General features: G+C 41.3%; 1 protein-coding gene across 6 annotated transcripts in view; it reads right to left on the reverse strand.

The window, feature by feature from the left end:
• Positions 1-1,182: 1,182 nt before the first annotated feature.
• Positions 1,183-25,859, reverse strand: part of acaca (acetyl-CoA carboxylase alpha) — a 44,535-nt gene continuing 19,858 nt past the window's right edge. For 4 of the 6 annotated variants that reach the window (XM_074611873.1, XM_074611871.1, XM_074611870.1 and 1 more), the window contains 25 exons: positions 25,681-25,783; positions 25,488-25,595; positions 24,744-24,800; positions 24,428-24,472; positions 22,545-22,586; positions 21,213-21,428; positions 20,922-21,077; positions 20,610-20,834; positions 19,390-19,545; positions 19,142-19,288; positions 17,784-18,053; positions 17,519-17,616; positions 17,196-17,316; positions 16,925-17,035; positions 12,911-13,054; positions 12,652-12,772; positions 10,727-10,823; positions 10,507-10,603; positions 9,822-9,957; positions 9,566-9,743; positions 9,374-9,486; positions 7,753-7,907; positions 6,358-6,528; positions 3,071-3,207; positions 1,183-2,903 (listed from right to left, as the gene is read on the reverse strand). In XM_074611873.1, the coding sequence (XP_074467974.1) occupies positions 2,777-2,903; positions 3,071-3,207; positions 6,358-6,528; positions 7,753-7,907; positions 9,374-9,486; positions 9,566-9,743; positions 9,822-9,957; positions 10,507-10,603; positions 10,727-10,823; positions 12,652-12,772; positions 12,911-13,054; positions 16,925-17,035; positions 17,196-17,316; positions 17,519-17,616; positions 17,784-18,053; positions 19,142-19,288; positions 19,390-19,545; positions 20,610-20,834; positions 20,922-21,077; positions 21,213-21,428; positions 22,545-22,586; positions 24,428-24,472; positions 24,744-24,800; positions 25,488-25,595; positions 25,681-25,783 (3,331 nt within the window). In that variant the 3' untranslated portion in view covers positions 1,183-2,776. The remainder of the gene's footprint in view (positions 2,904-3,070; positions 3,208-6,357; positions 6,529-7,752; positions 7,908-9,373; positions 9,487-9,565; positions 9,744-9,821; positions 9,958-10,506; positions 10,604-10,726; positions 10,824-12,651; positions 12,773-12,910; positions 13,055-16,924; positions 17,036-17,195; positions 17,317-17,518; positions 17,617-17,783; positions 18,054-19,141; positions 19,289-19,389; positions 19,546-20,609; positions 20,835-20,921; positions 21,078-21,212; positions 21,429-22,544; positions 22,587-24,427; positions 24,473-24,743; positions 24,801-25,487; positions 25,596-25,680; positions 25,784-25,859) is intronic. The other 2 variants (XM_074611872.1, XM_074611869.1) reach the window with 1 other exon arrangement.

Consider the following 25,859-nt stretch of genomic DNA (forward strand, 5'->3'; position numbering starts at 1 on the left):
GAGGAAAAACTGGCACGGCCATTTTCAAAGGGGTCCTTTGACCTCTGACCTCAAGATATGTGAATTAAAATGGGTTCTATGGGTACCCACGAGTCTCCCCTTTACAGACATGCCCACTTTATGATAATCACATGCAGTTTGGGGCAAGCTGTTGTTGCCTGTTGGGCTTGAGTTTGTCATGTTATGATTTGAGCATATTTTTTTATGCTAAAATGCAGTACCTTTGAGGGTTTCTGGACAATATTTGTTATTGTTTTGTGTTAATTGATTTCCAATAATAAATATATACATACATTTACATAAAACAAGCATATTTGCCCACTCCCATGTTGATGAGAGTGTTAAATAATTGACAGATCTCCCTTTAAGGTGCATTTTGAACTGATAAAAGAAGTGCGATTAATCATGGACAATCATGCGATTAATCACTATTAAATATTTTAATCTATCGATAGCCCTAGTATTTTATTATAAATCAACACTTCTTATCCACATTGTAAATAGAAAAAAGGACAACATTAAGTCGCTTCCTGCAAGCTTCCCTCCATTCCAGTGGTTGAGGAGGAACCCGATTCCGTAGTTTGCCGGTGATTAAAAGAAGAATTAGCCGGCCTTCGCATGGCACCACAAATGAGCAAAACCCTCTGGGAGGCCAGAGAGACCAAGCAAGGCACATTTCCAATTATAGCACCAAATGACTCATTTTCTTATTGGGCCTCCTATAATTGTGGTGGGTATTGGGTGCATGCAACTCAATTTGTCTTACATATTTGTTGGTGGGATTGTAAAAGAGTTGACGGAGCCAAAGGGGATGATATGAAAGAATGAGACAAAATAAAATAAAAAAAAAGGATGAGACAGATCCCTCAATATTTGTTTGATCTGCTTCATCCTCCTTAATACTGTTGAAGTTTTAAAAGCCAGGGAGAAAATGCCACTTTAATCATCAGTGGATTGGGAAGACTATCATTTTCGAGTAATCAGAAAATGCCTCTCCAGAGTAATGGACTTTGTTCTGACTGCTGGAATTAATGAGGCTTCCAGTGATGCGATTATCTGTCCCGAGGATCATCAATATATAAAAATAATTGACAAATTAAATTACTGCAAATTCTTGGAAACTTGAGTTTTAAAACGGCCCTTTTTTCATGTAACAAAAATAGAAAGTTTTTGCACACAAACTAAGTTGGGTAAGCTTTATTAAATTTGCAGACACATTAAATTCTTCTCCATCCTTGTATAGGAAACAACCAGTTACTTATAAAGCAACTGGACTACAGGTCAATACAGTCACATTAAAAAGGCACAGCAGCACTGACCACGAAGCCGTTTCACATTGCTGACGTTGCATTTTCTGCAGAGCATTATGACACGATGATCTATTAGGACTGAGTTCAACATTATGGTGCCGTTTTTTCCCGACTATTATGCACTCTATTCTCACACAATTTGCTTGTCTATTGGTACCAAACTCAAGTAGAGGAGCAATATGCGATTCAAACACGTTTTTCACAAAAAATGAATATTAAAAAATAAGTAACATTACACACACTTGAGGTACAAAGTTATGAAAAAACTTAACTTGAAATTAATATTAAATAGAACAGTTGAGTGTGGATTACAGTGAAAATTAGACACCCTATTTGACATGTAACAGTGCACAGTAGTCTTTGTTCTTTCACAGACATTTAATGATTTATACATCTAATTAGAGCAAATTAAAAAATATTTTTTTAGTTAAAAAACAAACAAAAAAAAAACCTCAAAAAAATTGCAGTAATTGGTTTTAGGAGATAACTAGTTGTCAAAAAAACCAAAAAAAAAACCCAAGTGAGAACAGACTATTTTTCGAAAACAAGCACGCTATTATCCACTCTGATCATTTAAACTATTATCACCTCTGTATTTCTTACTGTTTGTACCACTTTTGTGCGTGTATGTGTTTAATGCACCACTTTAAACTGCAGGTTTGACTCTGGGTGCGATGTGAGGGAACAGTAAGCAGTAAAGTGCATCTTAAAGCAGCATGTGTTGTACTGTGCGAGCGAGAACAGAAGGGACAGCTGTGGTTTTTGTTGCGAGGCGAGCTGCCCGTCGCTCGCTGCAGGGTAACTGTGAAACAGTCGGGGTCTAAAAGGGACCCCGTCCCCGCTCCCTGCTGGGCTCTCCTGTCCAGATCTGTTGTAGTGTTCCCCCTCTGTCTTTGTTCAGTAACTAAGTGCTCCCTACTTAGGAGTGTAAAACCCCCTTTTTTCACACTAATGCCCCCAGCAATGTGTTGTCATTGTCAAGTTGGTCATCAAAACACTTGCGTATCTTTAACAAGCATATGTCACAAACCACGGTGCGTTTTAATATGACAACATTTTTTCTAAATGTATTGTTGTTGTGTTTGATTATCATGGAAGCATCAACATCAGCTTGGGCCGACTGTGTAAACTCCAATTACATATTAGATATTTCTTTAGTCAGTTTTTCAATTGCACTTGAATACAAAACACAACAGATTTATCTTAAACACAACACGCAAGACAATTTACAAAATGTCATAATTGATGTCAGTCAATCTGAAACTCCTGCTTAGTTGAGAATCATAGCCAACGATTCATCAGTAACCTCGGCAGCTGCCGAGGCCCATCACGTTGGCTCCTCCAGCCTCTCGGTTTCCAGCCCAGGTCTCAGCCGAGAGGAGGTCTGGCTGAGCCGGGGCTCCTTTTGGCGCTCGTTTGCGGGGCCTGAGCTGAGCGTCAGCCAGGCAGGGGGGGAGGGGAGGGGGCTAGGTGGAGGCCGACGTCTCCATTGTGGACAGGATGCGGACCACCTCGGCTCTCTGCGTGGGCGATATGTGCTGGGTCATGTGCACGATGGAATCCATGGCGACCTCTGGGTTGGCTTGAACGAGGCTTAAAAAAATAAAAGGAAAACTGTCATAATCATGCAAGGAAAGCTGGATTTCACATGTGTTTACCAGGTGGGCGGATGGATGGGGGCGGGGGGGGTAATGACAGGTGATAATGAGTTGCACTGTATAACTCTTCACCGCTGAACCTGCATTGTTTACAATCATCACCTGCGTATCTGCTTGAGGATGTGATCTCGGCGGATGTACTTGATGTTCTCGTCGACGACGGACCTCGCGCCCTCTTCTTCGGCTAGTTGCCTCTCCAGCCATGCCACCACCTCCTCATTATTATCCCACAGATAGGCCTGTATGATGCAGGAGGAGGGGGTGAGGGGGTTAAAGGAGTGGAGATGAATCATTGTGAGCAAGATTCAATGTATTTTTGGATGAATAAGGCCTAGAAATCACGTTTTCTGATGGTTAGGGGTGTCAAGGGACATTTGTCAAGTATTTATTAACATGGGAGTGGGTAAATATGCTTGCTTTATGCAAATGTATGTATATATTTATTACTGGAAATCAATTAACAACACATAACAATGACAAATATTGTCCAGAAACCCTCACAGGTACTGCATTTAGCATAAAAAAAATACGCTCAAATCATAACATGGCAAACTCAAGCCCAACAGGCAACGAGACTCGTTTGTACCCATAGAACCAGTATCTTCATTCTAGCATTAAAACTGAGCCCGCTACAACTTCAAAAAGATTGATTGCGTTAAAATTAGTGGTGTTAAAACAAATTTGCGCATTATTGCGGGGTTAACTTTGACAGCCCTTGCAGCAACATTCTCTTAAAATTGTTTTATATTTTCTCTTCATTTCAATTTTTTAAGAGAAAAAATAAGAGAAGTCAACTCCAGATGCACCAAACGTTCTTAACCATCCAGATCGGCTCTTAACTAGGTGTGCTCAATGATGAATCCCACTTGATCGTAAATTGGAGGCGTGTGGCCGATTGTTTATTATTTGTTTATTATTAGCATAGATAACGCGCCTTAAACACAACATAAGGTCCAACATTGGACCAACATAAGGTCCAACATTGGTCCATTGATCCCAATGGATCAATGGACCAATATCAATAGTATTTATTTAGTCCACAAATGTAATAATCCAATCATTACCAATCATCATAATAAAAAAAACCATAATAATCTAAATTTGATTTTATGATATTCATGCTTTTTTGTTGTTGTTCCTCAAATGTAAAACACATGTTTCCTTCCATTGGACAATTTGTGGACTTTGAAAACAAGATTTTTTTTTTTCCTTGTCTTGGTCGGAGTGCTCTCGACCATTCGTAAAATTTGTAATCTTTCCTAAGAGAAGAGCAAAAGTAAGAAACTCCCAGAAATCAATGGGAACGAACAAAATAAATACAACTCGTGGATACAAACAAAACTAAGAGGAAATTTGTTTGTATATGGCTTCCTGCATGAGGCCCAATGTGTGCAAGATTCAAAGTATTTCTGGATAAATAAGGCCTAGCAATCACACCTTTTCTTATGGTTATTGGGGATTAAAGGAAACAGTTACATGACAACATGACATGAGAAACTTACATATAATGTATGAACGGATTAAAATGTATAACATATCATGAATCAACAAATAATATCAACAACAAAAGAGATGGACAGGCACAAAGTGAGGGCCGGATGTCTTGTTGACTGGACCCCGATAGGAAAATTAGTATTCATGAGTGCTGGCATCTCTGATCCTAAACAAAGCCAGGCTGGAGGGCTTAGCAAAAAAGATTTTGGGGGGCTGAAGGGGGTTTAATGGGCTCTTGCCTTTTTTTTTTTTATGAACAGTCCTGCTTGAGGTTCACAAGAACATTTAATGCCCCTTATTAATCATTTTTAATCTGTTTGCTTTTAATTAAGAAACAGCGTGTTGCTCTCCTATCTGCACGTGCCAGGGCTGTGATTAATTGTGGCTTAAGACAGCCAGTCCTGATTGGGATAATATATTAGCTAACAAGAAGGCCACTTCTTAGGAGATCTCCAAAACGCCGGGCCCGGCTCCTGTCGCCCCTGCGGCTGGTCCACCGAGCCTGAGACTGAGCCTGAAACCGGGCCTGGAAGGGATGGCATTTATGGATCACTGAAGGATGTTTATTTTCATTAACTACCAGTTATCAGACCATCTGTATTTCATCATGATGCTTTAATAGGAATGCTTACTACTTCTTTATCTGGTGCACTTTGAGAAGAAGGAAATAGGAGCTTCAGGATAAAACCTCTAATAGTAATCATTCCTCGAGGCTAAGAGAGCGTTTACTTGAGCATATATACACTTCCCTGAAATGAAGTAAACCTCTGAGTTTAGTGGCGACAATCTGTCAAAGACTCTCTCCATAATTCATCACAGAACACTGGATATGATGACTTCGGTTATATGATAAACTATAGAATCTAAATATAAAATTGTAAAAACTATAGGGCTGTCAAAGTCAATGCGATAATGTGTTAACGCAAATTAGTTTTAACGCCACTAAATGTCTTTAATGCATTAACGCAACTTACGATTTTTAGGTTTAGGTAGCGGGCTCAGTTTTAAAGCTAGATACTGGCATCATATGAAACTAGAAAAAGCTAAGGAATCCATTGGTAACAACCATGTCGTACTAGCTTGTCACAAAGGAGCGGAAATAATGCTCCAAATTTACGCTAAATTTTGGCGAGGAAAAACTGGCATGGCCATTTTCAAAGGGGTCCCTTGACCTCTGACCTCAAGATATGTGAATAAAATGGGTACCCATGAGTCTCCCCTTTACAGACATGCCCACTTTATGATAACCACATGCAGTTTTGGGGCAAGTCATAGTCAAGTCAACACACTGACACACTGACAGCTGTTGTTGCCTGCTGGGCTGCAGTTTGCCATGTTATGATTTGAGCATATTTTTCTTATGCTAAATGCAGTACCTGTGAGGGTTTCTAGACAATACTTGTCATTGTTTTGTTTTGTTAATTGATTTCCAATAATAAATATATACATAGATTTGCATAAAGCAGCATATTTGCCCACTCCCATGTTGATAAGAGTATTAAATACTTGACAAATCTGCCTTTAAGGTGCATTTTGAACAGATAAAAAATGTGTGAGTATTCTATACTGTTTTGCCCTCATTTTAATCTCTTGGGTTTTATACTGCAAGATGTTTTGAGTAATTATATGGTATTTTTTGCACTTTTTAAAGCTATAAAGAACTACAAACTGACCACTCAAATGAGGCTGTACTGGCTAACTGACATTATTTTAATTTATAAATATGTATTTAAAATTAAAAAAGTAAAAGCTCAATTAAAAGTCCTTCAAGTCCTTAAAATTAACCCCCAGTTTACAAACTATGTAAGTCTATGAGATATTATTTATCTAGTTTTCTACATTTTCCACTCCTTGTCTATAGAAACAAGTCCTGTAAGTATGTGGTGGGGTTTTACCTTGACGGCCCCCTCGGCCTCCACAAACCAGCGGCGCAGCATGGCCTGGATCTGGCCGTCTGTCAGCTCGCTGTTGGCCTCTTGGATCTTCCTCTTCACCGTGTCCTCCAGCAGCAGACGCCGCAGGCGCCAGTAAAAGAACTGACGGGAGGTTGGCCATTCGAGGATATCCTGAGATGAGCAAAAGACAAAAATAAATAATGTAAATGCAGCTACTGTTATTAGAAGCTACTATCGCCTACATTTTACATACAAGTCGGTGTATTTCATTTAAAGGGGAATAAGATTAATTTTCTGCCTGTCTCACCCCATTCCTTGGATGTCACAATGACATAGAACTCATTAAGGAAATCGGACCACCTCTGTGCTGTACATTTGGCTTGATTTGAGAAATGGCTGTTTATTTTTTTTGGATTACATAATCCCAGGCCGAATATGTATGACACCATCTGCTTTAATACAAATTACACTCAATTTCAAGGGCTAATTAAGCTTTATGAAAACTGTATGTGAGAATCTTTTCATTTTGTTGTGGATTTACAAGTGTAACACTGTTAACTAGGTTAATGTGTGTTACAGAAATGTGTTATTCTGTAAATTAAAGGGGACCCATTATGCTTTTTCCCTTTACTTTAGAGTGCAACATAGTTTTTTTGTGCATGTAAAAGGTCTGCAAAGTTACAAAGCCCGAAGTCAACGCCAAATTGAGTTACTCTCCCCCACAGAAACACTGCTCCTAAACTGCCTGAAACGCCTTGCTTGAAGTCCTGCCTTTTCTTCCGTAACATGGTGATGTCACCAAGTAACACCGTTGCATAATACCTGACTAGCAGCTAGTTTGGTACGCCCTCAAATATAGCTAGTTAGAGCGGAGCTGGAGCGCAGTCTGAAGAGTTTGGTTCGTTTGACCAATCAGAAAATACAAGAATGCAACTGAAAATAAGCATAATAGGTCTTCTTTAAGTATTCATCGCAGTTGACTGAAGATCACCAATTTCTCTGTAGATGAACTCGAGTTGAACGTGCAGACCACTACAGATGGTAAAGTCTTTACAGTGTGGACAAAATACACTGCTCACATGACCAGAGGGGTCTTTCACAGATGGATGGCAGTCAAAGTGAGTGTGTGTATGTTTGTATGTGAAATATGGGACTGCGAAGGCACAGGATGAGACGGGGCCTGCCTGAGGCTGCTCTGTGGTTTCTAAAGGTGATTGACCAGGGTCATCATGAGATAATTATGAGGACGAGTCTCGCAGCCTGGTGCGACCACACATTATTCACTAGGCAGGTGCAGCAGCAGCTAGACTGATTCTCCCCTGTGGGCTTTTCAGGTTATTCACATACTGCACACACTCGCACTGTAGCAAATACACGCCCGCAAGAAGCGCTCACCGTTATTACGCCTTTCTCTTGCATGCGACCTGGGGTGTCGTGGAGGTCCGCAAACTGCACAGCCACCTGGTGGTAGATGGGCAGGAGGAACTCCTCGCGCTCCTTCAGCTTGGTCTCCAACTCTTTACGATCAGGGGGGCTCAGCTCTGGCGTTCCTGTTGGAAAACAATACCATAAAAACACTGAAAAAAACATAATTTGCCAAAACCTGACTGCCTGCAGGTTTTAATGGAGGATGGAACCTGCCAAAATCAAAAATAAATAAATAAATGACTCGATAAATAAATAAATATGCCATCAGATGTAGCAAAAATAATATTAAAAATAAATGTAGCCATTAATGAATTAATAAAATGTGACATAAATTGATATTTCTGTTTTAATCTCCTTCTTTATTTATTTATCTTTGTATTTTATATATATTTTTTTATTATTTTATATCAATCAATCAATTAATGGCTACATTTATTTTTAGTATTATTTTGCTGCATTTAATGACATATTTATTTATCTTTGTATTAATTCCCTTATTTATTTACTCTTCTGTGGCTACACAGGGCTGTGTATTGTCAAGAATCTGGCGATACGATACGCATCATGACACAGGGGTTGCAATTCAATATACTGCGATATATTACGATACTGTAAGCAAGGCCATGTATTGCAATTTTTTAAAATCTAAATATAAGAAAACTGTCATAGTAAATTATAAAGAACACAAGTAAAATAGTATTGAGCTAATCTTTGCATGTAAACTATTACTAAAAAATCAATAGAGTTTTTGAGAATCAATACAGTATCACTAAACAAAATATTGCGACACTCAATATTTTCAATATTTTCTTACACCCCTAGTCAAGTTGGTTAATCAATGAATTAATGGCTACATTTATTTTTAATATTATTTTTGCTGCATTTAATGTCATTTATTTATTTATTTATCGAGTCATTTATTTATATATTATTTTATTTATATATTCATTTATTTTTGTATTTTGCACGTTCCCTCCTCCATAGGTTTTGATTACAAGCCGTGTGTATAGACAAGGATTCACAGTTAATGCTAATGGATACAGGAAATATAATGTACAAGGTACTGAGCCAAGAATCCTGTCCTCACATAGTAGCATTATAGTTGGCCTTCCCTTATAGTCCCGTTACCATCAAATCAGCTTCTACATGAGCATGCAGCGGGGAATTAACTCCTGCTAACATCGTTTTGTTTTAGAGCTCCCCCAAACCCCTGGCTGCTGTCACCAAAGACTGATTTCTGTCAATTCCAATCTGTAAGCCTCCCCAACAAACCCTCCATTCCACCAGTTTCGCCCACAGCGCCCCACACAGCAACATTGGACCACAGTTGCTCTCTGAGCCTGGAGGAAAATCAATAGGCTGTGCAGGAGAGACAGGAGAGCTGGTGATTGATCTGAGCAGGCTGTGATTGACACGTCTCCCCGGGGGGAATGCGGTGAAGATGATACAATCAACCCCAGATAAAGAACGACTGAAAGCGCACATGCTCCCACCTGATATATTGCTCCTTACTAAAACGAGGGCGAGGCCGTGGGGGGACATAGACGCCAGTTAAGAGCTATAATTAGAATCGAAGTGGAGGACTCACCCAGTCTTTCAGACAAGCCCGTGTAGATCGGATCCACTCTTCTCATGGTCTTCACCAAATCCTTCCTCCTGAATTTGATCTCCACCGTTCCTTCAGGCTCCAAAACTCCACCTCTGGAGGCGAGAACGATTTAAGTGAACAAAAGGTGGTTTTGATAATGATGATGCTCCCTTTTTTTTCAGTCCAACTCACCGGCTGTCCTTGTCGGCGTACATCTCCATGTGACGTGGGTTGATGGTGGGGTCTATGACCACCCAGGATCCTCCCCTCAGCTCGGCCTGTGGGGGGATATAAATCAGCACCGGCTGCTTGTACTCCCTCAGCCCGTCCACGATGTAGGCCCCGAACTTCAGCACCTGGTCGTACATGTCTAAGAGGGAGAGTTTCATGTGAGACGCTGAATGGTTTTAAATCCCAGATTGGCTGATTACCGTTGAGACGGACGTACCTTTCATTCCTCCAGAAAAGCCCCTCCAGTTGGAAAATACCATAAGAGGTAGGCCCTCTCTGTTCAGGTCCTTGATGGCCTGGGCTGTTTTGAAAGCAGAGTCTGGGAACCACACCTGTCCTGCCTGCTGGATGATCTAAATATACAAATCAGAAAAATCTGCATCAGCACCTGGGTGTCTGTAAATTAGGGCTGTTTATTGGCAAGAATCTGGCGATACGATATGTATCATGATACAGGGGTAACCATTCAATATATTATGATACTGTAAGCAAGGCAATATATTCAGATTTTTTAAAATCTAATTTTAGGAAAACTGTCAGACACATTCCACATCTAAAAACGCTAGCTGTGATGCTTTTTTTTCAGTGTGTTTGGGAGGTTGTGCTTCTGTTGCGCCTGCCTTTACCAACCAAAACCTGCGTGCTGCAATGACGATGATGATAAAGTTGCGGTAATTTAGCAGGAAGCCTCACTGACCAAACACAATCAAAACAAAAATAAATTGATTTTAGCACCGTAAATCCCTCACAGTAGCTTTACACTCAATATTTTATTTAACATTATACCTTTCATATTATTATATATTTATAATATATTATTATATATTATATATTTTCTTACACCCCTACTGTAAGTGGTTGCCAGTTCACGCTTTAGTATATGCGCTTGAGCGACCCCTTACCTTCGCCTCTGAGTCCAGATTGGCTGGATCGGCTGGGATCGACAGCTCCACTGACCTGGTTTCCACAGCGACCACCCCGGTAGGTATCCCGCCCAGTCTGTGGAAGAGAGGCTATTCAGCGCTTGACATCTACAAAATACCTTGACTGCGTTTATAGTGCGAACAAATTCATTATTGGCGGTGTGTCATCATGTTTTAGTGCTCTGTTGGGGAGTCTTACCTGGCTCTGCCTACCACCACGCTCTGAGCCCACGGCTGCATGATCTCCATGAAGGAGCCCTGGTCAAAAAAGCCACTCTGCCAGGAACCCTTTGGAGCTGTATACACAGAGAGGATGAGGGAGAGTAGTGAGTGCAGAATGGTTAAAAAAAAAAAAAAAAAGAGTGAAAGAGGAAAGAAAGTGGAGTTGATAATTGCAAATTGGAAACTGAATCTCTTTCCATAGCGTTTTCAAGAACTCTGGCTTCATTCCTCCCGCAGTCCGAGGTTGCGTGTTTCTTTCCCTCCGAATCTGTAATCTTGGCAGCAAACCATGATGGATGACTGCAGGAGGAGGCTTATTCAGCTCTTTTTCTGCCTGCACACCCAGAGAAACATGCCCGGCCTGCGAGGTTACCATTCAATTAAGCCTCGCTGCTCGTCACTACCAGAGACGTTGACTGGCTTCCCACACGGTCCCCCAATCTCTTTGGCTGTCCCGAGCTGTAATTACACCGATGTGGAACCTGCTCAGTCCTGACCTGCAGTGTAAAACACGCTGGATCCATTTCGCTGCTATCTTGATGTTGTTGCCTTTAGCAACATGACGCTAGGCTTCACTGTTTCTCTATTAGTTTCTTAATAGTCTCTCCAGTAATGAATTTTTCCAACCTTTAACCAAGGGGATATTAGGATTAAATGATGAATATTATTTATTTTATAAATAACACACACAAAAAATGGGGAGTGTGGTTCTTTACAACTGCTGATAAAGCATTTTGAATAAAAATGATTAGTAGAGGAAATGAGCAAAAGTGAAAGTGTATAAATCATCATCATCGTAGTTAACAACCAGGATTCTATAAGAGGCAATACAACTTTCAGTGCAACTCAGTATTGGATGCAGCCATTTATCCCATTTCTGGAGTAGAGAATGGCTATAAGGCTGAATGTACAGTATGAATTGTGGGCTGCAACTAGCAATTGTTTTCATTATGGATTAAATCAGATGATTATTTAGTTATTAATATTGAAAATTTTGGTGTCAAAACTGGTGAAAAATGGCAGCCAGTTTCCCATAGCCATATTTGATGTCACAGAATTGCCTGTTTTTCCAAATCAACAATCACAAATGTATAAGATAAGATATTTAATTTACAGTCATATAAAAATGAAAAGAAAAGCAGGAAAGCCGAACAATGGAGAAGCTTAACAGGCAAATATTTGGCATTTTTGCTTAATAATTGATAAATTCCTTGAATTCATATGCAGAATTTGTAGGCAACGGGACAAGATTTTAGCATCGGAAGCGTTCTGGTTTCCATTTGTAGTCTGAGTAGTAGTGACCGATTCATGTTCGAGCAGGCTTTGGTTGAATGCAGGCAAACAGTCCATGTGGACAGCAAAAGAGGTAGAACATATTGGCCGAAATGCAATCTTGGAACCCACCGGCTATCGTCTGACGATGATTACGCTTTTTATTGGTTTAAAATTAGTTTGTAAATTTGTGAAACAATCCGGTCGCGCACGTCGTCTCTCAAACTCCAGTCTTGCATCTCAAGTTGCTAATTGGACTGTAAACAACGAGCAGCGCACGGAAAAGAAAGTCTTTGCCCGGATATTCATTGGCTACACCTGAAACGCCAAAAATATAGAGGCTTATCCGTCGTCAGAGAGATAACCGATGGGTTCTGAGATTGAGTAGTAGTTGAATGTGAGGAATAAGGACGACACCTGGGTTAATCAAAATGTTTTTTGTTTGTTTGTTTTTTTTAAATCCTACTCACTTAATATTTACTTATTTATTAAAGATCTGGCATCACAGAACCACCACCTGAACAGTATCTATTGGAACTACAGTCGCCTACACTATTCTGTACCAACCTACCTGGCAACAAAAATGAGCAATTAAAAGATCTCACTGGACACCCAGTCTTGGACACTCACTCTGGCTGGGACGTCCTGCTAGCATCCAGCGAGGGTCATAGGGAGTCTTTGTAGGTATAAAATCCACTAGCCGATCTATGGGATCCTTGGCATTGAGGATGGGCACTGGACTGGATTTACACTGAAAAAAAAAAGGAAATGTCTTTAGTTTTACGATGACAAAAAAAACACACAGCTCTTAACATTTGGATGAGTTCATTTATCACACGGATATATATAGGATGCAGCATCCTATTCAAAACGACAGCTAAACATTTACCATGGGCATGTAGGACAGCCACTGCAGGAGCGCGAAGACTCCCTCAAAGTCATCGCAAACAGTAGTGTGGGTCACGCCATTGTTGTGCATGATTTGAATGCCGCCGAGTTGGTTGTTGGACGTGTACACTTCTCTGCCCAGCACCTGTAGTGGGAAAAAGATGACAGGTATGGATTTTATTAGGGCTGCAACTAACGATTATTTTCATTGTTGATCATTTTCTCGATTAGTTGTTCAGTCTATGAAATGTCAGAAAATGGTTAGAAATATCCATCAGTGTTTCCCAAAACCCAAGACGGCATCTTCATATGTCTTGTTTTCAGTTGAATCCCAGATTGTGTGACATTTAATTTTGGCTTTTAAAAGGTATGTACTGTGGAAGCACTGCTCTTGAGACCTGCTTGAAAACTGGAGCAGCGATTTTCTGCCCAATTTAATTTAGTGTGGATTCCCCCTTTAAAAAAGCCTCCTCTCTCTGGTCTCCAATGGAGGCAACAGGGCTAATCCGCTGCTCATGTTGCGCAACCATGGCTGACAACAGGAGGTGTTGTCACCGGGCTTCTGGTGGTGTGGGGGTGGGCTGTGGATCATTGAGATCGCACACAGACATGCCGGGTAACTAAAGCCCCGTTTCCACCAAGAAGTTCCCGGTAATTTTAGTCCCTGGAACTACTTTTCAAGGAAGTAAAAGGTTCTTTCAGCCCACTGTTGTCTGTGTTTTCACCGCGGTCTAAAGACCTGCAAAGATTAGGCAAATTAGACCTCCGTTTCATCTAAAATACATGTTAAAAAAAAATAAACGTTTGGTTTTGTCTAACTGCGACGACATTTACCGCTGCATATATTTACCGATGCAATGAATGAAATACAGAAGAGGAAAATGAAACTAAAAGCGTTTGTATCCACAGTACATCCGTTGAGTGTTTGATGGTTATTTATTTGTGCTTTAGAACGTAACCGATATGAAACAATCAGAAAATAACTTTGGCACCACCACACTGCCTACCTCCTCTAACGTTACTGCTGGCCCTCGCGATCTCGCACTTTTTTTTTAATGAGTCAGGAGGCTGACATCAGAGCCTAACTTTACTTTAATGTTATCAGAAAAAAAGGGAAATGTTCTCCCCTCGTCCTAAATCGATACTAGAGTACTTCCTTGTTTATGAATGAAGCAGTACAGGAGTTGAAGCCATTGAAGCAGTGTGTGTGTTATAACAATCAGCGAAGGTCATCCCTGCAAACTCCACCCGGAAAGTCAGATAAAATGAGATAATCCTTTATTAGTCCCACAGCGGGGAAATTACAGTAGCAAGGGGGGACAGTGCAAACAACTAGTTACATACTTTAAGAAAGTACTACCTCCTTAACAGGGCCTTTTTTCGGGGTAACAAGGCCACGTAAAATGTCCCCGAAATTTAATTTAGAACCTGGTCCCTGCGGTCGAAATGCAATGGGCTCCTCAAAAGGTTCTGGGGCAAAGTTCCTGCGGTGAAAACGGGGCTTAACAGCATGGGGCCTTGCATTACATGCCCCACTGCCTCGTCAATACAGGTGATCAGCAGCCAGAAATCCCTCTACCACGGCGGTCACAGGTGGGTGGCATGCCCTTTCTCATCCAAAACACTCAATTAATTCAAAAGGCTTACATCCCTTTTTGTTGTCATGTGTATTCTGAATCTATATCCCTCATCTTCCAGTTGTGATAGATGTTTCTCTTGTATAAGGGTGATATGGAAGCCACCAAACTACTTTTTACCTGCCAAACTGCCCCTATGCCAACCGGAAGCCATAAAATCTCACTCCCCCAGCCCACCCTATTTTCATAAGCAGCCTAGAACAGGTGGCAGGGCCCTGCCATGGTTCCATAAAAATCAGAGAGGAGCTCAATCCCTACCCTCGGCTCTCACCTTTTCAGCCATCATTTACTTTCTTTATTACCATTAATGGTTATGTATCTGGCTACAAATCTAGGGCGCTCTCCTAAAGCTGTCAGGAAAGCCAGCGGCCCCGAGAAACATTGCAGTCACCTTGACATACACAAAACCCCCGGTGCCTCCGGCCATCGCCGGCTTCATTAAGATTCCACAGCAGAGAGGAGGGGATGGAGGAGGAGGAGGAGGAGGAGGAACAGAGGGAGATGACTGGGAGGAAGAAAATGAGGGGCCAACTGGATGTAACAGCTCACTGGGGTATTTACGCTCGTAGTTACTATCCACTCCCCATGAAAATATGAGAGCTTTCCAGCAGCTAATGGAATGATGATCTCTGGGTGGCAGCCTCCTGCTCTCCATTAAGTCTCAGTTAATAACCAGGAAACCACATGATAAACAGGCAGAAAGAACTATCCTATTTCTTGCACGTGTTTTGCTAGTAAAATCAGTGCTATTTTAAAATGCAATCAATTGTAAACAAATGATATACTGCAATACATCACCTGCGCATTGTTGACACTTGTCAGGCAAACATTACCACTCCCAAATAGAGCTAAACAGCGAGGCCATCTAAAAAACAATTGGAGCTCCCAGCAAATAGGTGTGCCATCATGGGGCCATTTGCATGATCTGTCATGTTCGCGATCTGTCATCAAATTTGAAATGGAGTCATCTTAATTCACTGACAAGGACGGAGAATGGAAAGCCAAGACAAGAGGAGGGTGGTGAAGCGTGACACACACACGTGCATCCGCACACACACACACACCAATCAACCGCGCGCAGAAAACAATCTGCCTCAGCAAAAACTTTTCGTTTTTGATTAAAAACAAATGATATGGGTGTCCTGCGCCGCAGCCTCCGGCATGTCGCTCTATTTCTATGCAAATACAACTTCATGGTTCGCTTTCAATTATTCCGCTCATGAGTGGCAGGCGGGCCTGTGGCTGGGATCGGAGGGGGGAATCCTAGTAGAACAGGAGGAGTCGGAAAGGAGGCTTGATCGCCGAGTTGAAACTGCACCAAAGTACACTTTTCTAATTTCTTTTCTTTGATATATATAAACACTAGGGTTGTCAATCGATTCAAATATTTAATCGCATGATTGTCCATAGTTAAGCACGATTAATCACTAATTTTTTATCTGTTCAAAATGTACCTTAAAGGGGGATTTGTCAAGTATTTAATACCCTTATCAACATGGGAGTGGGTAAATATGCTTGTTTTATGCAAATGTATGTATATATTTATTATTGGAAATCAATTAGCAACACAAAACAATGACAAATATTGTCCAGAAACCCTCACAGGTACTACATTTAGCATCAAAATATGTTCAAATCATAACAAACTCAAGCCCAACAGGCAACAACAGCTGTCAGTGTGCTGACTTGACTATGACTTGCCTAAAACTGCATGTGATTATCATAAAGTGGGCATGTCTGTAAAGGGGAGACTCGTGGGTACCCATAGAACCCATTTTCATTCACATATCTTGAGGTGAGAGGTCAAGGGAGCCCTTTAAAAAAGACCATGCCAGTTTTTCCTCACCAAAATTTAGCGCAAGTTTGGAGCGTTATTTGCGACATGCAAGTATGACATGGTTGGTACCAATGGATTCCTTAGGTTTTTTAGTTTCATATGATGCCAGTGTATTCACTCTAACTATAAAACTGAGCCCGCTACAACCTCCGAAAGATCGGCGGCCCTTTGGATTTTTAAGAGCTTTATTTAATATCGCAAGTTGTGTTAATGCGTTAAAGAAATTAGTGACAAATTTTGCGTTATTATCGCATTAACTTTGACAGTCCTAAAAAAAAAAAACCACACACAGCTCCCTTCCAGATCTGTTTGCTCTTACTCCCATATTAGCTGAAAAACTTAATAGAGAGCTAATGAGTATTTATAGTGAATTCCTCATTAAAATGCAAATTGTGTGAATTTAGAGAGAGAACACATTTGGTGCTTATTCAGTGTTTCAGTGCACACAATCACACAACGGCATCATTGTTTTCAATTTAAAAAAAAACAACAGTTTTTGTGTTGTACTGAAATACGCATTTACATAGATCATTTATTTTACCTTGTTGAGTGCTCCCGCTCCAGTGAGGATAATGTGAGAGTTGTCCACTTGAATGGTTCTCTGTCCGAGCCTCACCAGATAGGCCCCGATCCCTATGGCTCTGCATGTGACCTGTAGGTCAAGACAATCACGTCAAGGCTTGCAAGCCAATCACGACTCTTTGTGTCGAGCGAGTCTTTGTTCTCGCACAGCTCCAGGCTGAGGAGGAGGAGGAGACTACACATGTATGCGTGGTGCTTGTTGTGCACAAGTGCGGCCACTTCAGTCTTACCAGGTTCATGGTGATGATCTCATCGTAAGCCAGAGAGGATTCTCCAGCAATCATCCCAGACCCTTTCAGGTTCTCCACGCCCAGCCCTTCATCTTTTCCAATGATGTCAGTGATCTTGTACCTGCATGGCAACACACGTATTAACTCAAAAGCCAGACGTGACGCTCCAATAGCTTTCCCCTTCCATCGTCACCTCTCTGTTGTAGTCTCATGAGCTTTAAACCGTGAAGACGTGCATACTTGACTGATACTACAGCATCTTGTAGATTAATTTCCTCACGTACAAAGTTAGACACTAAGGTGTGATAAAAAAAAAGATGTACCTGGATTCTCCCTCATCCTCCACGTGTTCGCAATGCACAGAGTTCAGGGCTGAAACTTTCTTGTAATCCTGAGGTGTGAGGTAGAGATACTTGAAACCCTGTAGGGAGATATAGCAACGACTGCTTAGTTATGAAAGACAACAGTACAGATGCAAACCACAAAAACAGGGATAAGATAATCAAATACCATGATAAAGAAATACACTAATATATGCGGTATATACAAATAAATAAACACCCACAAATAAAATACTGTGTGACTGACCTTATACGGATCAGCTGGATCTTGCCAGGCCACGTGGAACATGTGCCTGATTTCCTCCGCCAGCCCGATGCGGGCGCCGCTGTTTGCTGCAATGTAGATCCGGGGGATGCGGCTCTCTCGGGCCATCTCGGAGGCCCGCAGGAACAAGACATCCTCCTGCGGCCCGAACGAGCCGATCTTGTGCGTGATGTCGTTGCTTATGACGATGATCTCGCGTCCCGCTGGGTATTCTGGCGTGCGCAGAGTCATCCGCCATGCCACCATGCCAATCTGTATAGACAGAACAGAGGCACTTCAACACACTAAATACTTCATAAATATAATGTCCCATAAATACACTGTGAATACTCTATATTTATTTAATTGTAGCATTTTATCCTTGGCATAAATAGAATTACTAGACATAGGTATTTTGTCTTAATGCACTTTCAATGATGCATTAATCATTGCCATAAAACAATAAAGTATTTAAAAAGCACTCGAGAACACAGCCAAAGAAACACAGAGACACCTACAGAGTGAAAGGGAAATTGCACATCTAAAAAGAGGAGGTAGAGAGACAAAGAAAAAGGTCATGGAAAAGCATGACTGTATTCATGTAAAGAGAAATCTATTTTAGTATGGGCCTTGGTCCTGGAATGATCTTCAGGCTAGGCTCAACCTGGAGTCCCTCATCTCGCTAGCCAGTTGAAAACAAAAGTTATCAGAAGTTTTAAATCACAAACTGTTCTTGCAAAAACGCATCAAAATTGTTGTTGCCTTATTGTCTATATATATATATATATATATATATCATACAGTTTCTGTGACTATCTAACCTCTTCTGTTGATGAGTGGACAGTTTTTACTCGGTAATGTATTGTTTGGTTTTTGTTTTTGTTTTATTGTATGTATGAAATCGACATGCATTCGACTTTTAACTTCACTGACTTCTTGGCCAGATCGCCGTCGTGAAATAATTTTTTTCTCAGTGGATTTTATCTGGTAAAATAAAGGTCAAAGGTTATATTGATAACATTTTTATGTAGACAAATAATACAAAAAAATAATAATAATGGCTTTTCCAAAAAAGAATATAATTGTATTATGAATGTGAATTAAACATTTAAAAAATGTTGGTGGGTCCAAAACGAATGTTTTGGTTATCTCTGTGGAAGATATCTGACGTTTGGTTCCCACTTCTAGTACAGCTCGTGAGCCAATAGTATTAGTATGTAGTAATAGTTTACCGAACTCGCAACCACTTGTTGTGAAGGGAACGCAATGGAACGGGTGGAGGGAAAATGTGACATCTAGTGGCTAAATGTTATCAGTTGCAACTTTAAATAAAATAAAGAAATCAAACTAAAAAGACTGACCTCGTTGCCCCCTGGCAGCCTGTTCATCTGCACCAGCTGACCTTGGGCGTCAAGAACCAGCTCTGTGAAGGTGAGCAGCTCATTAGGAAGAGGGCACTTGGGTAAGTGGGCGAAGGTCTGGTAAGAGTGCCACAGCTTTTTCAGAGCCTGCATAGAAAAAAAAATCAGAATAAAGTTATTCCATCAACATTATTTGGCCAATCTAAGCCCAATGGCCAAGATGTGAGATATTAGTTTCTGTATTGTACCTGTCTGAACATCTCTGGAAAGTCATAGACGTAGGTGGTGCCCAGAGACTGCGCCTGGAAGCGCTTCGACTGCAGCAGGTCCTTGGTCACGTAGGGGGTGTTGATGAGCATGCCGTGCAGCGGACCCTGCTTGTCTCCGTAAGCTTGGAACATGATCTGAGCCAAGAGGGACAAAGACAGAGTCACTTTATAGATATACTGACATCTTCTGCAACCTTGCCAAAACATCATGGACTTGAGAATGATGATGATAATGAGCATCTGTCATACCCACTGCTACAGCATTAACCAATACAAAGTATATGATGCAAAAAAAAAACTCATTCTATACACTATGAACACATTCACACAGAAGCACAACTCAGATGTTAAAGAGCAATGTACACACAGGAAGTAGTGTACAGCCTAGAGAGGACACCAGGCTTCGTCATCATACGTTATCAGGGCCATCAGACAGACAGAAACATTCACTTGTGCTACAATGTTGTTAAGTGCAGGTATGTTTGATGCAGGCCCTTCCAATCACAGATGTTTTGCTGGATTAGGAAAAAGATCAGCAGCATGTCTTTGTTTGCCAAAAGCATTCAACTCCACACTAAAGCCCTGTTTCCACCCAGAACTTCCTGGTAATTTTCGTCCAGGGACTACTTTTCAAGAAACTAAAAGTTTTTTTTTGGGGGGGGTAAAAAGTCGGAAAATGTCCCTGGAAATTAATTTAGACCCTGGTTCCTGCGGTTGAAACGCAATGAGTTCCTCAAAAGGTTACTAGTTCCGGGGTAAAATTCCTGCGGTCGAAACGGGGCTTAACACCCACATTATCTTGCAACTAGATTCTAAAGTGAAGTTCAATCATTTTTATAAATGATTGCAGGAAATGCAGTTTTTTTTTCTCAACCGTGTTTAGACTCAACGACTCTCCCATTCACTAATATGGATGGTTGATGAATGGCTGGATGAAGTGTAACTTACCTGATCAGCTGCGAGGTAAAAGGATACTACTGAAAGAATTGTCCACCGGGCTAAGGGCACGACACCATACTGGATCTTTATTTCAACTCAATAAAGCCAGAATGTTTATATTCTACTGTATTAAAAAAAAAGACCAACCCCATCTTTAACTTTACAAGAGAGGTTGTCAAATTGCATTCTGGGAGCTGAAGCCCTTTTGCCAGCGACCGGACAATAAAGCAGGTGAGATGGAAAATGTGTGAGTGCCCCACCTGTCGGTCTTTGGGCCCCACCTGTCCCGTTCGGGAGTCAGTGACCTCCTTGTACAGGCTGATGTCCAGGTAGTAGCCCGATTCATTCGTGAGGAAGAGGCGGATGGGGATTTGCTTTCCCGTCGGGGTCAGGCGGATGTTGATTTTCAGCTCGGCCTGAAGGACGCGCAGCTTCCACAGACGGCTGCCGTAGCGCATCACCATGGAGCGCACGGACTCCTCGATCTGGAGTTGGTAGAGGAAGCAAACTCATTAATAACACTGTGAGCTGTATCAGAGATATGTATGTGTGTGTGTGATAGTTTCACAAACCTTGGATGGGTCCATGATGACTGTGGGGACAAAATTGAGGAAGATGTGGTTGCAGTCGGTTCGTACGGTCGTGTTGTTGAAAGCTACCTCCAGCTCATCCATGGCTTCCAGCAGCAGACGCTCTGCCTCATTGTGAAGGTATTCAAAAGAGGCCTCCTAGTGAAGGAACAGATACAAAAAGAAAGATGTTTAATATGTAAAATCCAACAAAAGGACTTGTGTTGGAGAATCCAAAACTTCGGAAAATAACGTTAAAAAGGGAGTGCAAAGGTTGTTTCTCCATTGTCTCACCTTTGTGACCAGATCGGAGTGGCGGATGATGGCTCGCACAAAGAAGCGGTAGTCCGTCACCTCTATGCCCACCTCCACACGGGCCGCACCCAGGTACAAGTGCATCTTGTGGTTGGCACATGGGATGGCGGAGAGGGCAAAATTGCGCATGCGGTTGAGCTCCAACTGGAAAGCTAGTGCCGGCTCCAAATGGCGGTAGATCCTGTCCTCCTCAAACTATTGAGAAACCGGCACAATCACAAACATTTGAAATACTCAAAGACTTTCCTGAACTTTTTTTTCCTTTAAAAGTTTTAGACGTCCCTGCCATCATCTCCTCCATTAACAGAAGTAGTTCAAATTGGCAATTTCAGGAGTTGATGTAAGAGTAAAAAAAAAAAAAGATGCCTGTGAGCCGCACGCTGTATTAAGTAAATGAAATTATGGGCAATCTCCATCTCAGAAAGCTTGCTAATGGGTGTCATTTCTCTTAAATGGGAGACATAATTAAAGAGTTCATTACTTTAATGAGTTTTGGTGGTGTCATTGTGGTGAAACTATCAGGGGTAACGGAGAGGAAGAGCCATCGCTGATTGTGATAGAGTGAAATTCAGGGCTGCCAGGGGGGTGGAAAGTTGTTTCCTATAACCACAACACGGTTTTGAACGGTCTCCCAGACAAAGGAAAGTCAAACTGTTTTATTTTGAAATTTGTAGGTTAATTTGCAATGTCACAATAATCTGATGCATACATATATCCCTTCATCTTTTCAAGATGCGGTCATTTCTACATGAGCAAACACCAATTTGGCCATAAAAGGTACAGTGTGCGGGATTGTACACGCTTGTGAAACTGCAGTAACGTGAGCCGCAGAGTGCAAAACCATGGTAACGTCGTTCCTCTCACTCAGAGGCCATACTTACCATGATAACACTACTTTTGGTGGAACGGAAGTCAGACAGCGGCTGGCGGTAGCACAGTTTTGCACTCTGTGGCTCACGTTACTGCAGTTTCACAAGCGTGTCCGAGAACTATGGTTGCTTTCAAGTAACGTAAAAATACGAAAAGGCTCTCTCTAGAGCCAGTGTTTGCTTTGTCCATTCTGGGCTAGTGTAGAAACATGGCGGACTCCGTGAAGAGGACACGTAGATATGAAGGGCTCATTTTAAGCTAACGAAAACACAACGATTCTTAATTTCAGCCGTTTATACACTCATGAAAACAAAGTTATGAACATTATATTCCATTTCTGCTAATAGATCCCCCGAAATGTTACACACTGTTCCTTTAAGAAAACATGTAAAAGTTAAAAGTGATGATTTGACACATGGTTTGTAATATGTAGACACCCACCTTGTCTCTCGCACGGAATGTGAAAAATTTGGGGAATTCCCTCTGTGTGGAAGATAGTGAGACAGAAATAGAAAGAACAAAATCAATCAATAATGTCTGCATAACAAAACAAAAAAAACATGCTTGTAAGCACAGAAGTGTTAAGAATACAAAATCAGTTAGACATGTACTAACTAGAAACCTACAGTAATCACAGCAGGCGACAATAAGCTAAGCTGGGCTTTGCTACGACGGTAAGTATGGAGTATTATGCAGTGATGATCAGGACCTTGTTCTACATGTCATTTATCTATCAGGGAATCACTGTGTATTCACTCAGACAGCGAGCTCACATAATAATGGTAATAGGGCTGTATATATATAGCAGCACTCACTACGCTAATGAATAAAACATTTCCTTTTTTTGGAGACATTTGATCCTCTAAATAATGCGCGGCGGTAGCCCTGTTTGACGCTATCAGATGAAGTGTCCCACTTGCCAAAACAATGCCAGACCGATTGGGGACTCTCTCATCGGCTCGCAGCCTACACAATAACAAGGGGACTGGAATAGTACACACACACACACACACACACTGGCCATGATTTGACACTGTGATTACGTATCATATTTTACAATATAGTTACGATGAGCGTGCAGAATAGTGCAGGCTACTGAAAAACCCCTCCGCGTATCAAGGGCCGCATAATGATGGTGACGCGAGTCGTCGTGATTAGCTCTCATCAGAGACTGTGGTGCCATCAAAAGAAAAATCAAAGCCCTTTGTCAAAAAAATGACAGCGGAAAGCGAAAAGAACGGGGGCATTTCTCAAAAGCTAATCCTGTTCTAAATCCCTGCCATTATCATCCATATGCTAAGTGGGTGCTCTGTTGATAATGGGTCAAACCCTGGGAACACAAACTGTGTACTGCAGCACAATCGACGGAGCGTATCGCAAAACTGCCGTGATTGAGGGGTTTCAATTCCTTCTTTGCTATACGTGCTAAAAATGTGTGCTCACATTACAGCAAGGCACGAAAAACTGATATTTCATGGTGACAAAATCTGTGCAGTGAGTTCATGTCTTTAAGCTCTAAAAACTAACCCAAACATATATTGAGTCAGTACAATGTTGTGATAGGTTTCTTTTATTTATGCTGGTGCAACAGAGATGAACAACCTTCCTCTTGAGATCAGGGAGTTGCAGAATCCCATGGCTTGTAATGGATCAAGCAGTCACTGCTGGATAAAATCCATGTAGGTATATTTGTACCCTCTGTGGATCATCTACAGCAGTTTTTCCCCAAAGACTGCATCGGGACCCAAAGGTGGGTCGCGGGAGATTTTTTAGTCTTTTAAGATATATATCTGCAGTATACCTTTGAGTCTATTATTAATAATTATTAAATCTAATATGAAAGGCTAGCATACATTCTGTTTGTTTTACTGATGTGAGGAAATGAAAAGAATGAGAGAGCCCCTTAACTCTGCATAAATGCATTTATTTGGTCTCATTTATAAAGTATTTATGTATATGTTTTCAATAACACGTGCATAAAATGAAGTTGTGATTTATCAAACATATATATCTCTTGGAAATGGCTGGTTTACCTATTCAAGATAGTCTAAGGTGATGTGGAAATGGCAGTTAAAATGGTCAGGAACGTTCATTTACGCACAAAACTCTTCTCACGATTTATAAATAAGGCCTATTGTGAATTGGGTCGCGATGGTTTGTCATTTTTAAAACGTGGGTCTAGAGTATTTTAAAACCATTATACTGCAACTAGCTGTCTGGATTTAATGTGTAAGGCATGTTTGAACCAAATGTATTAATACTTTGTCCCATAAATCAAATCAAAGAGCCACCCATCCTCATTTCCTTCGTCTCCCTCTACTCACATGAAACCTTTGGTCCACCTCACAGTTGACTTGCTTCCTGAAATCCTGTCATCATAAATGCAGCGAAAAGCAAGGCATGCAAGAAAGAGAGATACAGAGACAAACAGGAAAAATAAGCTAGATTTCAAATTATTACCACATCATGTCATTCCATATATACACTAAGTATTAGTAATTACAAAAAGAGAGATGCGGAACAATTTGTTTTAAAAAAAAAAAATTGAGACATGCTATTCAGAACTGCTGATTTGGTGACATGCACGGCAGCAGATTGTGGAGACAGGTAGTTGTAAAAAAAAGTAAGATGGGCTCTCACCTTCTGGGCCACAAGGAAAGTCAGCCTACGGATGCCATGTTCAAACAGCAGAGATTTCTGGAATGGGAAAAATATCAGGATGAGATTTCTCTAAGACTTCCAAAAGATAGAATTACCGCCTCACTGCTGTATGCCTCCGCCAACCAGTGAAGCTGCAGTTTAAATCCATGTCCGTCCAAAATGCCATCACTTCATCATTTTATCCGGTTAAACATTTGTATGAAATTGTCATAATTAGAGTATGAATTCTTGAGGTATGGCCAAAAATGTGTTTTGTGAGGTCATGACCTTGACCATTGACCTTTGACCACCAAATTCTAATCAGTTCATCCTTGATTCCACTGAATCAAGGACATTTGTGCCAGATTTAAAGAAATTCCCTCCAGGCGTTCCTGAAATATCACGAGAATCGGACGGACGTGTGGTCACATTGACCTTGACGGTCTAGAACGGAGTCCACAAATAACGAAATCTGATCTTCAATCGGCAAAAACATGCAAAAACTCTCGCGAGACTCGCTGCCTAATCAGTTCATCCTAATTTCAAGTGGCCGTTTTTCCCAAATTTGAAGAATGTCCCTCCATGTGTTCCTGAGATATCGCGTTCACAAGAATTGTTCGTACTGACGGACAACCCGAAAACATAATGCCTCCAGCCACTGCTGTCGCCGGTGCGGAGGCATAAAAATAACTCTCACTGCTGAAATCAAGAGAAACAAAAGGCCTTGTTGTCGACCGCTCCCACCTTTGACTGAGTAAACTCTCGGAACACGGCTGCCAGGCCGTCGTCATCAATGTCGCTGTCCGTCTTAATGGCCACATTCAGGATATGGATAGGCTCGTCCAGGATGCTCTGGAGGACAAAGCAATTGCACATTTCATTCTAAGGTACACAGACAGTCACACAGGTCAATGAGCAGCAATCAGTTTCCCCTCACCTTGTTGTCCTCTTCGCCGTACAGGACGGGATTACCTCCCTCCGGGAAGGTCGGACTTGACGGAGGAGAGTCAGAGAAGCAGCTCAACACGTCGTTTATGTTCCTGCAGAGGAGGAAAAAGTCATACGTGCAATTAATCACACTTGAAAATATCATCCTCACCTATCAATCAAATACAT

This window comes from Sebastes fasciatus, chromosome 16 (genome assembly GCF_043250625.1).
Source record: "Sebastes fasciatus isolate fSebFas1 chromosome 16, fSebFas1.pri, whole genome shotgun sequence".
Classification (NCBI taxonomy): domain Eukaryota; kingdom Metazoa; phylum Chordata; class Actinopteri; order Perciformes; family Sebastidae; genus Sebastes; species Sebastes fasciatus.